The sequence below is a fragment of the Tursiops truncatus genome, chromosome 19, assembly GCF_011762595.2.
Source record: "Tursiops truncatus isolate mTurTru1 chromosome 19, mTurTru1.mat.Y, whole genome shotgun sequence".
NCBI lineage: Eukaryota > Metazoa > Chordata > Mammalia > Artiodactyla > Delphinidae > Tursiops > Tursiops truncatus.
Window position 1 is genome coordinate 53,894,371 of NC_047052.1, and position 12,361 is coordinate 53,906,731.

The following is a 12,361-nucleotide window of genomic DNA, read 5'->3' on the forward strand; positions in this document are numbered from 1 at the left end:
GTTAAGTTTAATTAGGTCCCCTTTGTTTTTATTTCCATTGGTCTAGGAGACAGATTCAAAAAGATACTGCTGTGATTTATGTCAAAGAGTGTTCTGCGTATGTTTTCCTCTAACAGTTTTGTAGTATCTGGTCTTAACATTCAGGTCTTTAATCCATTTTTAGTTTATTTTTGTATATGGTGTTAGAGAATGTTCTAATTTCATTCTTTTACATGTAGCTGTCCAGGTTTTCCAGCACCATTTATTTATTTTTATTTATTTTGTATTTATTTATTTATTTATTTTTTGCGGTACGTGGGCCTCTCACTGTTGTGGCCTCTCCCGTTGCGGAGCACAAGCTCCGGACGTGCAGGCTCAGCGGCCATGGCTCACGGGCCCAGCCACTCCGCGGCATGTGGGATCCTCCCGGACCGGGGCATGAATCCGTGTCCCCTGCATCGGCAGGCGGACTCTCAACCACTGCGCCACCAGGGAAGCCCCTCGTGTAACTTTTTTCTTCCAATGCTATTTTTTTTTTTTTTTTTGCGGTACGCGGGGCCTCTCACTGTTGTGGCCTCTCCCGTTGCGGAGCACAGGCTCTGGATGCGCAGGCCCAGTGGCCACGGCCCACGGGCTCAGCCGCTTCGCGGCACGTGGGATCTTCCTGGACCGGGGCATGAACCCGTGTCCCCTGCATTGGCAGGCGGACTCTCAACCACTGCACCACCAGGGAAGCCCTCAGCACCATTTATTGAAGAGATTATCGTTTCTCCATTGTATATTCTTGCCTCCTTTGTGGTAGATTAATTGACCATAGGTATGTGGGTTTATTTCTGGGCTTTCTATCCTGTTCCATTGATCCATGTCTTTTTTTGTGTATGCCAGTACCATACTGTTTCAGTTACTGTAGTTTGTAGTTTAGTCCTTAGGGAGCCTGGTTTCTCCAGGTCTGTTCTTCTTTCTCATGATTGCTTTGGCTATTTGTCTTTTGTGTTTCCATACAAACTAAAAAATTTTTTTTTCTAGTTCTGTGAAAAATGCAATTGGTAATTTGATACGTATTGCACTGAATCTGTAGATTGCTTTGGGTAGTATAGGCATTTTGGCAATATTGATTCTTCCAATCCAGGAACATGGTATATCTTTCCATCTCTTTCTGTCCTCTTCAGTTTTTTTCATCAGTGTCTTACAGTTTTCAGAACACAGTTCTTTTGCCTCCTTAGGCAGGTTTATTCTTAGGTATTTTATTCTTCTTGATGTGATGGTAAATGGGATTGTTTTCTTAATTTCTCTTTCTGATCTTTCATTTTTTGTGTATAGAAATGCAACAGATTTCTGTGTATTAATTTTGTATCCTGCAACTTTACTGAATTCAACTAGTAGTTTTCTGATGGTGTCTTTAGGCTTTTCTATGTATAGTATCATGTAATCTACAAACAATGACACTTTTACTTCTTCCTTTCCATGGATTTCTTTTATGGCTAGGACTTCCAAAATTATGTTGAATAAAAATGGTGAGAATGGGCATCTTTGTCTTGTTCTTGATCTTAGAGGAAATGCTTTCAGCTTTCCACTGTTGACTGTAATGTTAGCTGTGGGTTTGTTACATATGACTTTTATCATGGTATGTTCCCTCTATGCCTGCCTTCTGTATTTTTTTTTTTTTTTTTTTTGCGGTACGTGGGCCTCTCCCGTTGCAGAGCACAGGTTCTGGACGTGCAGGCTCAGCGGCCATGGCTCATGGGCCCAGCTGCTCCGCGGCATGTGGGATCTTCCTGGACCGGGGCACGAACCCGTGTCCCCTGCATCGGCAGGCGGACTGTCAACCACTGCACCACCAAGGGAAGCCCTTCTGTAGAGTTTTTATCATAAATAGATGTTGAATTTTATTAAAAGGCTTTTTGGCATCTATTGAAATGATCATATGGTTTTTATTCTTCAATTTGTTAATGTAGTGTATCACATTGATTTGCAGATACTGAAAAATCCCTGTACAACTGGGATAAATTCCACTTGATCATGGTGTATGAACCTTTTAATGTATTGTTGGAGTAGGTTTGCTAGTATTTTATTTTATTTATTTATTTTTCGGTACGCGGGCCTCTCACCTTTGTAGTCTCTTCTGTTGTGGAGCTCAGGCTCCGGACGTGCAGGCTCAGCGGCCATGGCTCACGGGCCCAGCTGCTCCACGGCATGTGGGATCTTCCCAGACTGGGGCACGAACCCGTGTCCCCTGCATCGGCAGGTGGACTGTCAACCACTGCACCACCAGGGAAGCCCGGTTTGCTAGTATTTTGATGAGTATTTTTGCATCTATGTTCATCAATGTTATTGGCTTGTAATTTTCTTTTTTTGTGATATATTTGTCTAGTTTTGGTATCAGGGTGATGCTGGCCTCACAGAACGAGTTTGGAAGTGTTCCTTCCTCTGCAGCTTTTTGGAATAGTTTCAGGATAGGTGTTAACTCTTCACTAGACGTTTTGTAGAATTCAGCTATGAAGCCACTGGTCCTGGACTTTTGTTCTTTGGGAGTTTTAAAATTACTGATTCAATTTCATTACTGGTAATTGAACCATTCATAGTTTGTATTTCTTCCTGGTTCAGTCCTGGGAGATTGTACTTTTCTAAGAATTTGTACATTTCTTCTAGGTTGTCCATTTTATTGGCATATACTTGTTCATAGTAGTTTCTTAATAATCTTTTGTATTATGGTGGTGTCTGTTTTAACTTCTTTTTCACTTCTGATTTTATTGATTTGGGACCTGTCCCTTTTTTTTTTCATGTTTCTCAGAAAAGGTTTATCAATTTTGTTTATCTTTTCAAAGGACCAGCTTTTAGTTTTATTGATCTTTTTTTTTTGTCTCTTTCATTTATTTCTTCAAATACATTTTTGATCTCCTTTTCTCTGTTTTCTTCTGGGATCAGTATTCTGCATAGATTGGCATGCTTTATATTATCCCATAGGTATTGTATATTGCTTTCATTTTTTTTCTTTTGTTTTCTGCCTGCTGTTCTGAGTGGGTGATTTCCATTATTTTATCTTCCATATCACTAATTCATTCTGCATTATTCAGTTTGTGATTCATTGCCTTCAGCTCAGCTTTTGCCTCAGCAAATGAGTTTTCTAATTTTACTTGGTTCCTTTTTATAGTTTCTAGTTCTGTTTTACAGGAATCTGCATTGCTCTCAATAGCCTTTCATAATTCTTTCAATATTTTTATTACCACCTTTTTGTACTTCGAGTCTATTAGACTGGAGAGTTCTGTTTCATTGTTCTTTCAGGGGAATTCTCATGATCTTTGATTTGGGAGTGGTTCCTTTGCTTCTTCATTTTACTTATATTTCTCTGACTCTATGATTTTAGGAGAATCAGTTATCTTCTGTGGTCTTGGAGGGCTGTTTCTGTGTGGGAGCTTCCCTGTGTAGCCTGTGTGAGTCTAATATTTTTGGTGCTAGGGCTGTTTTTAGTATGGATACTGTGCACGTCTCTCCTCACTGTGTGCTGTCCGTTATCCCCTTGATGTGGGTGTGACTGGTTTAGGGGTGACTAGAGCCTACGATGGGTATTGATTAGGCATTCCTTTTTGCTCTGTGGTTGTCACAGCCCTGTTGGGGCAGGGTCTGGTCCCCAGTTGTTGGAGTAGAACTGCACATCTGTTTCTGAGCTGCCATGTGAGGCAGGCAGGACTGGAGCACTCGCATTGGGAGAGGATCCTGAGTATTCCTCCGCAAGAGCTGTCCACCGGTGACTGCGTTGTGTGGTCGCCCGTCACGTGTCGTGTGGGCTCAGAGTAAAGTGTTGTCAGCACTGCTCTCAGCCCTGCCTCAACCATGGGAATGCAGGCAGTAGGCCCTGTTGGCCCTCAGATTCTCTGTTCATGAAGCCACCAGCACAAATCAGTAGATACAGATATACTGAAGTCAGGTACCAGGATCACAGCGCAAGCTACGGAAGCTGCTGAGACCCTGGCCCTGCCTCTACGTGGGTGTACCCACAAAGCCCGCAGCTGCTGATGCCAGACGTGCCCCTGCCATGGGAGCCCCTGTAACCCACTTGGGTGTCCCACAGATACTGAGTTTACAAGACCTGTGGGGCAGCGGTGGCAGAGTAAGCCCACAGATGGCACAGCTGTGGGGAGAGGGCTCTAACGTCGGCCCCACGTCCACGGGTGGGCAGCCCACACTTGCGTGCTCCGAGAGCTCGTAGAGGTGGAGCTGTGCCTGCCGTGAGCGTGCCAAGAGTGGGGCTGCTGTGGTGGGCCCCTTCACGTGCCTGTTGAGGGTAGCACTTCTCACGCAGGTCCGGGCCCTGTCTGGGTACACCCCTGGCTGCAGCCTGTGCCACACTCCAGCTGCTTCAGGCTGCTTCCATGCAGCCATCCCGTCCTCCCCCAGGGTCTGTCCACCGAAGCTCGAGTTGCAACACATAGGTGACACAGGCCTTCTGTGCTCATCCGTCTCTGTCCTGCCTGCCGCAGGCTGCTTGTTGCCCTTTCTCCCCGGAGGCTCCCTTCCTGTCGTGGCTGATCTCCCACCAGTGAGGGGGGTTCCCAGGTTGAGGGAACCTTTCCTGTTTCACAGCTCTCTCCCCAGAGTTCAGGTCATGTCCCAATTCCTTCTTTGTTTTTTCCTTTGATCCTGCCCTGTTATGTAGTGATCTTTCTTGCAATTTCAGTTGTCTGACACCTTCTGTCAGCGTTCACTAGGTATTCTGTGAGAATTTTTCCTCATGTACTTGTGGGAGGAGGTGATCTCCACGTTTTTCTGTTCTGCCATCTTGCTTCCTTCCATTTCCTATTGTTTATTTAGTCTCTATTTTTGTTCTGATCTTTGTTATTTCTTTCCTTCTACCAACTTCCGTTTTTGTTTGTTCTTCTTTCTCTAGTTCCTTCAGGTGTAAGGTTAGGTTGGGTTGTTAATTTGAAATTTTCCTTGATCCCTGTATCGCTATAAACTTCCCTCTTAGAAGTGCTTTTGCTGTCTGGATGTCATGCCTTCTTTTTCTGTTTTTCTTGAGGCTGTTGTCTCCAGGTATCTTTTATTTCCTCTTTGATTGTTTCAGTGGTCCACTGGTTACTTAATAGCATATTGCTTAGCGTCCACATTTTTGTGTTTTTGCAGTTTTTCTTTCCTGTAGTGGATTTCTAGTCTCAGTGCTGTAGTTGGAAAAGATGCTTGATATGATTGTAGTCTTAAATTTACCAAGACTTGATTTGTGGCCTGGCATGTGATCTATCCATGGTGAATGTCCACGTGCACTTGAAAAGAATGTGTATTCTGCTTTTGGATGGAATGCTTTCTATATACTTATTATTTTTAAAGTTTATTTTTAATTTTTCTTTATCTTGGTTGCACCGGTCTTAGTTGCAGCATGTGTGCTCCTTAGTTGAGGCATGTATGTGGGATCTAGTTACCTGACCAGGGATCGAACCTGAGTTCCCTACATTGGAGGGTGGATTCTTAACCACCGCATCACCAGGGAAGTCCCCCTCTCTATATTTATATCAAGTCAGTTTAGTCCAATTAAGTCAGTTTAGTCTAATATGTTATTAAGGCTTGTGTTTCCTTATTGGTGTCCGGATGATCTGTCCATTGAGGTAAGTGGGGTGTTAAAGTTCTCTGCAGTTATTTTGTTACAGCTGAGTCCTACTTTTATGTCTGTTAATATTTGCCTTATATATTTAGGTGGTCCTATGTTGGGTGCACGTATATTTACAATTGTTATATCTTCTAGAATGATCCCTTGATCAATATGTAGTGTCCTTTATCTCTTATAACAGTCAATCTTTTTAAAAAATTATTTTTGGCTGTGTTGGGTCTTCACTGCTGCACGTGGGCTTTCTCCAGCTGCAGTGAGCAGGGGCTACCCCTTGCTGCAGTGTGCGGGCCTCTCATGGGGGGCCTCCCCTGTCGTGGAGCACGGGCTCCAGGCATGTGCGCTTCAGTGGTCGTGGTATGTGGGTTCAGTAGCAGTGGCTTATGGGCTCTAGAGTGCAGGCTCGGCAGCTGTAGCACATGGGCTTAGCTGCTCTGCAGCATGTGGGACCCTCGAAGACCAGGGCTTGAACCCATGTCCGCTGCATTGACAGGCGGATTCCGAACTACTGCGCCACCAGGGACGTCCCAGCAGTCTTAATTTTAAAGTATATTTTGTTTGATACAAGTATTGCTGCTGTGGCTTTCTTTTGATTTCCATTTGTATGGAATACCTTTTTCCATCCCCTCACTTTCAGTCTCTGTGTTTTTAGTTCTAAATTGAGTTGCTTGTAGGTAGCATATATACACATCTTGGTTTTTTTTTTGTTTTTCTTTTTTGCGGTATGCGGGCCTCTCACCGTTGTGGCCTCTCCGGCTGCATAGCACAGGCTCCGGACGCACAGGCTCAGCAGCCGTGGCTCACGGGCCCAGCCGCTCCGCAGCATGTGGGATCCTCCCAGACCGGGGCACGAACCCGTGTCCCCTGCATTGGCAGGTGGACTCTCAACCACTGCGCCACCAGGGAAGCCCACACGTCTTGTTTTTATATCCATTCAGCCAGTTTATGTCTTTCAGTTGGAGTATTTAGTACTTTTATGTTTGAGGTAATTATTGATATGAATGTTCTGCCATTTTGTTAATTGTTTTGGATTTGTTTTTGTAGGTCTTTTTTTCCCTTTTGTGATTTGCTAACTATCTTTAGTGTTGTGTTTGGACTCCTTTTTCTTGTGTATATATCTATTATAGCATTTTGGTTTGCAATTGCCATGAGGTTTTTATATAGCAGTCTATATACACATGATTAAGTTGCTGATCTCTTAATTTCAAATACATTTTATAAACCCTGCATTTGTACTCCTCCTCTCATGATTAGTTTCTGATATCATATTTTACATCTAATTGTTTTGTGTATCCCTTAATTACTGTGGATATAGATGATTTTACTACTTTTGTCTTGTTACCTCCCTGCCCTGTTAGCTTTGTGTGTGCATGATTTCCTATCTTTATTGTACGTTTGCCTTTATTGGTATACAAACATTTTGTAGTATTTTTAGTTTCTAGTTGGGGTAGATGCTGACATTTAAACTCTACTGTTCCTTGTTTTGCTTTTAGACCACTGATAACTTTCATCTTGCAAATTTCATTGTTATAACTGGCCTTCATTTTTCTTTATTCAATCATCAGTTCTGTATTTTTTTTTTTTGCGGTATGTGGGCCTCTCACTGCTGTGGCCTCTCCTGTTGCAGAGCACAGGCTCTGGACATGCAGGCTCAGCAGCCATGGCTCACGGGCCCAGCCGCTCTGTGGCATGTGGGATCCTCCCAGACCAGGGCACGAACCAGTGTCCCCTGCATTGGCGGGCGGACTCCCAACCACTGCACCATCAGGGAAGCCCAGTTCTGTATTTTTGATGATATTCTTAGTGTTCTTTGTTTTATATCTACAATTTGGGGTTTGGAATGAATATTTCTTTAATATTTTATAGGATTTGTTTTTTGAGTGTTTGCCTTAACTTTTTTATTTTTTTTGATGTGGACCATTTTTGAAGTCTTTTATTGAATTTGTTACAGTATTGCTTCTGTTTCATGTTTTGGTTTTTTGGCCACGAGGCATGTGGGATCTTAGCTCCCCATCCAGGGATCGAACCCACACCACCTGCATTGGAAGGCGAAGTCTTAGCCACTGGACTGCCAGGGAAGTCCCTGACTTAACACTTGTTTCCCCGAAAGCCGTATAACCTCTAGAAATTTTTGAAAAGGTAGTCTATTCCTTTTACTGTTTCATATTAGTTAGTACCTATTATGAACCCATACACCTTTGTTTTAATGGGCTATCTTTTTTAAAGGAGTTTTAGGTTCATGGAAGAATTAGGTGGAAGTTATAGAGATTTCCCATGTATTTTCCACCCCAGATATGCAGACTCTCCCTCATAGTCAACACCCGACAGAAGAGTATGTTTGTTTCACTGAGGAACCTACATTGACATGAATTACCCCCTCAAAGTCCACATTTATGTTAGAGTTCACTCTAGGTGTTATATTTTGTAGGTTTGGGCAAATGTATACTGACATGTGTGTACCATAATAGTACCATAAAAAGTAATTTCATTATTTAAAAATCCTCTGTGCTCTACCTATTCATCTCTCCCTTCCTCCTAACTGCTGCAATGACAGATCTTGTTACTGGCTTCATACATCTGCCTTCAGCAGCATGTCATCTAGTTGGAATCAAACAATTTATATAGCGTTTTCAGACTGTCTTCTTTGACTTAGTTATATCCATTTAATTTTCTCCATGACTTTTCATAGTTTGATAGCTCATTTCTTTTTAGTGGTGAATAATATTTCCCTTGCCTGGATGTACCACAGTTTATTACTCCATTCACCAACTGAAGGACATTTTGGTTCCTTCCAAGTTTAGATGATATGGATAATGCTGCTATAAATACTTATATGCAGGGAATTTATTTCTGCATGTTTGTTTTTTGTTTTTGTGGCATGTAATAGTTCCTCATTCTTTTTTGTTGCCTTGTAATAGTCCATGAACGAATACAACATTTTGTAATAGTCCATGAACGAATACAACATTTTGTTTATCCATTTGTGAGCTGTTGGACATTTGGGTTGTTTCCACCTTTTGGCTATTGTGAACAATACTGCTAGAAACATTTTTGAACATCTTTTGTGGACGTATATTTACATTTCCTTTTGCATAAAGCTAAAAGTGCAGTTGTTTGGTCATGTGGTAATTTTCTGTTTAATCTTTTGAGGAACTGCCAGTGTCTTCCAGAAGTGCTGCTGCACCATTTGACATTTCCACCAGGAGTGAGTGTATGAGGGTTCCAGTTTCTCTATATCCTCACCAACACTTGTTATCTGTCTCTTTGACTACAGCCATTGTAAGGGGTGTGGAGTTGTACCTCATCCTGGGTTTGACTTGCATTTTTCTATTGAAAAATTATGTTAAACATCTTCTCTGTGTGTGCATATTGGCTATTTTTCTTTGTTCTTTGGAGAAATGTCTGTTCAGGTCCTTTGCCCATCCTAAAATTGGGTTGTCTTTTTTTGTTGAGTATAAATAAGTTTTTTGTATCTTCTAAATGCAAGTGCCTTGTCAGATATTTATGATTGGTGAGTATTTTTTATTGTTTTGTAGGTTTCCTTTTCACTTTTAGAGGGTAGAAGCTTAAAGGATGCAGGAGATAATTGAGATTTTGTTTTTAAACTAGGTTCTTATAGCATCCACAGTAACAGTTCCAAAATGGATTTTCGTGACTGGGAGGCCTTTAGGTTAATTATAAGTATTCCTCAGTCTTAACTTTCTGGGATTAAAGGTATTTAGGCCCACTTGGGGGTGCTTTTGTTTCTACCTGCAGCCTCTGAGAACTGTGTTTGCACAAATAATCATGTGGATCACAACACACATGCTGCTGTCCTTAGACCACGCCCCCTCCACCCATGGCTACTGTTTTCTGACTACATTCATCTTGTTTTTACATTTCCTGTTTTTACAGAATTAATTGTCAACGTATAAGACATGTTTTGAGCAGATAAAGTTTCACTCCCAAAAACCTTGGTCTAGAAGAGTTACCTCATTTGACAGGAAAACCACCTTCCATTAACTTAATCCTTTGGGAAGATGATAAGTGTATTGTTGATCCTTTTCCTAATAATATCTGACTAATAAAGTGGAGCTAAGCCTACTTGTTATTTTTTTGTCCATCCTGGCTTGTTACCAGGATTCATTTAGTAGGAAGAAGTCATGATGTGGATAATGACAAAAACTGAAAATTCAAAAATTAGATGTAGTTTACTTTAAATACAGCACGGCTTACTGATATGTCTAATTAGCTTTTCTGTAAAAAAAAAAAAAAAGAACCCCCCCCCCCCCCAAAAAAAATCCCCCATTCATCATTCAGTCATAAGGTATTTGTCTTTCTGTGTGTCACTCACTTCAGGTAGCATAATGCCCTTCATGTTGTCACAGATGGCAAGTTTTTTACACTATATATATTTAGACATGTCACAGTTTCTTCATTCATATTCATTGATGGACACTTAGGTTGTTTACTATTGTAAATACTGCAGTGAACAGGGGGATACATATATCTTTTTGAGATAGTGTTTTCATTTTCATCATATAAATACCCAGAAATGGAATTGCTGGATATTATGTTAGTTCTATTTATTTGCAGAACATCTGTACTGTTTTTCGTAGTGTTGGCACTAAGAGAACACAAGGATTCCCCTTTTCTCCACATCCTTGCCGACACTTGCTTGTCGTATATTTATGTCTACGTTAAAGCCATTCTAAGAATTGTGAGGTGAGATCTCATTGTGGTTTTAATGTTCATTCTCCTGATGATGATGTTGAACATCTTTTCATGTATCTGTTGACCACCTGTATGATTTCTTTGGAAGAAAATCTATTTGGATCTTCTGCCCATTTTTTTTTTTTAATCAGAATTTTTGTTGTTTTTGCTGTTGAGCTGTGAGCTCTTTATGTAATTTAGATTTTAAGCCCCTTAAATATGATTTGTAAATATTTTCTCCCAACCCATACGTTGCCTTTGCATTTTGTTGATAGATTCCATTCTTGTGCACAAACTTTTTAGATTGATGTAGACCTACTTGTTTATTTTTGTTTCTTTTGCTTTTACTTTTCATTTCAGATTCAAAAAATCACTGACACGATATCAAGGAGCTTACTATGCTTTCTTCTGGGGTTTTTTTTTTTCAGGTATTACATTCAAGTCTTTACTCTGTTTTGAGTTAATTTATGCATATGGTATAAGATAGTGGTCCAGTTCCATTCTTTTGTATGTGCCTTTCAGTTTTCTCAATACGAAGTATTGATGACACTGTCCTTTCCCCCTTGTATATTTTTGGCTCCTCTGTTGTAAATTTATTGATTGCATATGTGTGGGTTTACTTCTGGGCTTTCTAGTCTCTTCCATTGACTTATATCTGCTTTAAAGCCAGTAGCATTTTAGTTTCCATTCTTTGTAACATCGCTTGAGATTAGGGAATGTGATGCCTTCACCTTTTTTATTCTTTCTGAAGATTGCTTTGGCTATTCGGTGTCTTTCTGGTTCCACACAAATTTTAGGATTATTTGTTCTACTTCATGTGCATGTTTTTGCCTGCAGAGAAGTTTGTGGCTCATTTGTGTAACTTCCAGGTAGTGCGATTGCTAGATCATATTTAAGACTGTAAGAAACCGCAAACTCTTCCAAACTAGCTGTACCATTTAGCATTCCCATCAGCAATGAATGAAAGTTTCTGCTGCTCTGCATCATTTCTAATTTTTAATATTTTCAGTGTTCTGTATTTTGGCCACTATCATAGGTGTTTAGTGGTATCACATTTGTTTTAACACACATTTTCCTCAATTAAATTTTTCTTATTAAGTTTTAGTCACAGGTTACCATTCAATTGATTTGCTGTAGTTTTCTATAAGGAAGTTTTGATTTCTATTTTAATTTCAATTTTTTTTTGCTGCAAATAATTGTTTTGCTGGAAGTTTTACTTTCATTTTAGGTTCATAGGATTTGTTGGCAAAATAACCACTCTTACACTCAGTTAAACAAGAATTCAGAGAGTTCATTGAATTAAAAGATTACAGTATACTAATTAAGAATAATATAACTAAGAAAGTATAGTAAAGACAGGTTTATTACATCATGGAATTGGGGAAGCACCTACATCCAGATCCAAGCAGCACTGGGAAGTCCCTTCAGCAGCAATCTGGAATCCCAGCTGGGAAGGCCCGGACGACAGTCAGCCTGCGTGCAAATTTGCAGCTCTGGTTATTGTCATAAATGCCTTGGTTTTAAGTCATAAGTCTTGGAGTGTTCTCTGATCCCTGGGGGCTGGCCAGGCCCTCAGGGTGCAAGAAGGCCCCAGACTTACGCCCCATCTTATCTAATGATTTACAAGGTGTGCTGCCTGCAGGGAGCTCAGCAGCTTGGCATGTAGCCAGCTTTTAGGGTCATTGCCCGGTCAGAGAGGCCTAGTGCTGCCTCTGAAACCTGAACAAGACTACTTTACTAGCTTCCCCAACATTAATTTATTCTAATAATTATTCTCCCTGTGTAGATTCTTCATGCACATCTTGGTATGCTGATATTTAAATAGCTCATTTTATTTAAGGAAATGTAGGTAATTTTTTTATACTCCATGGTTTCCTCATTATTACTGCTTCTAACGATGTTTCCCAGAAATTTTCTTACATTCTTTGTACTACATATTTCTAGGAAGCCTCTTTTTTCCCAGTTGTCCTTACAGTTTTATCAAAAGTCACCTGGTCCTTGTTGATATACATCCTATTATCGTCCTGTTCTTCAGGCTGTTAATTGGCTGCTTATGTTGTCGACCACATCTCTGCACATAGAACTCTGCCATGG

The 12,361-nt window shown here is 40.7% G+C and overlaps 1 protein-coding gene across 11 annotated transcripts in view; it reads right to left on the reverse strand.

The window, feature by feature from the left end:
- LOC109548674 (zinc finger protein 525-like) overlaps positions 1 to 12,361 on the reverse strand; it is a 72,669-nt gene that overhangs the window by 25,380 nt on the left and 34,928 nt on the right. For 3 of the 11 annotated variants that reach the window (XR_012328229.1, XR_004523197.2, XM_073796715.1), the window contains one exon: positions 9,862 to 11,740. The exons of the other annotated variants lie outside the window; for them this stretch is intronic. Coding sequence is in view for 1 of the 3 variants with exons in the window: in XM_073796715.1 (XP_073652816.1) it covers positions 11,736 to 11,740 (5 nt within the window). In the remaining 2 variants the exon portion in view is untranslated. Of the gene's footprint in view, positions 1 to 9,861; positions 11,741 to 12,361 lie in introns of those variants that run through there. 11 annotated transcript variants of the gene reach the window in all.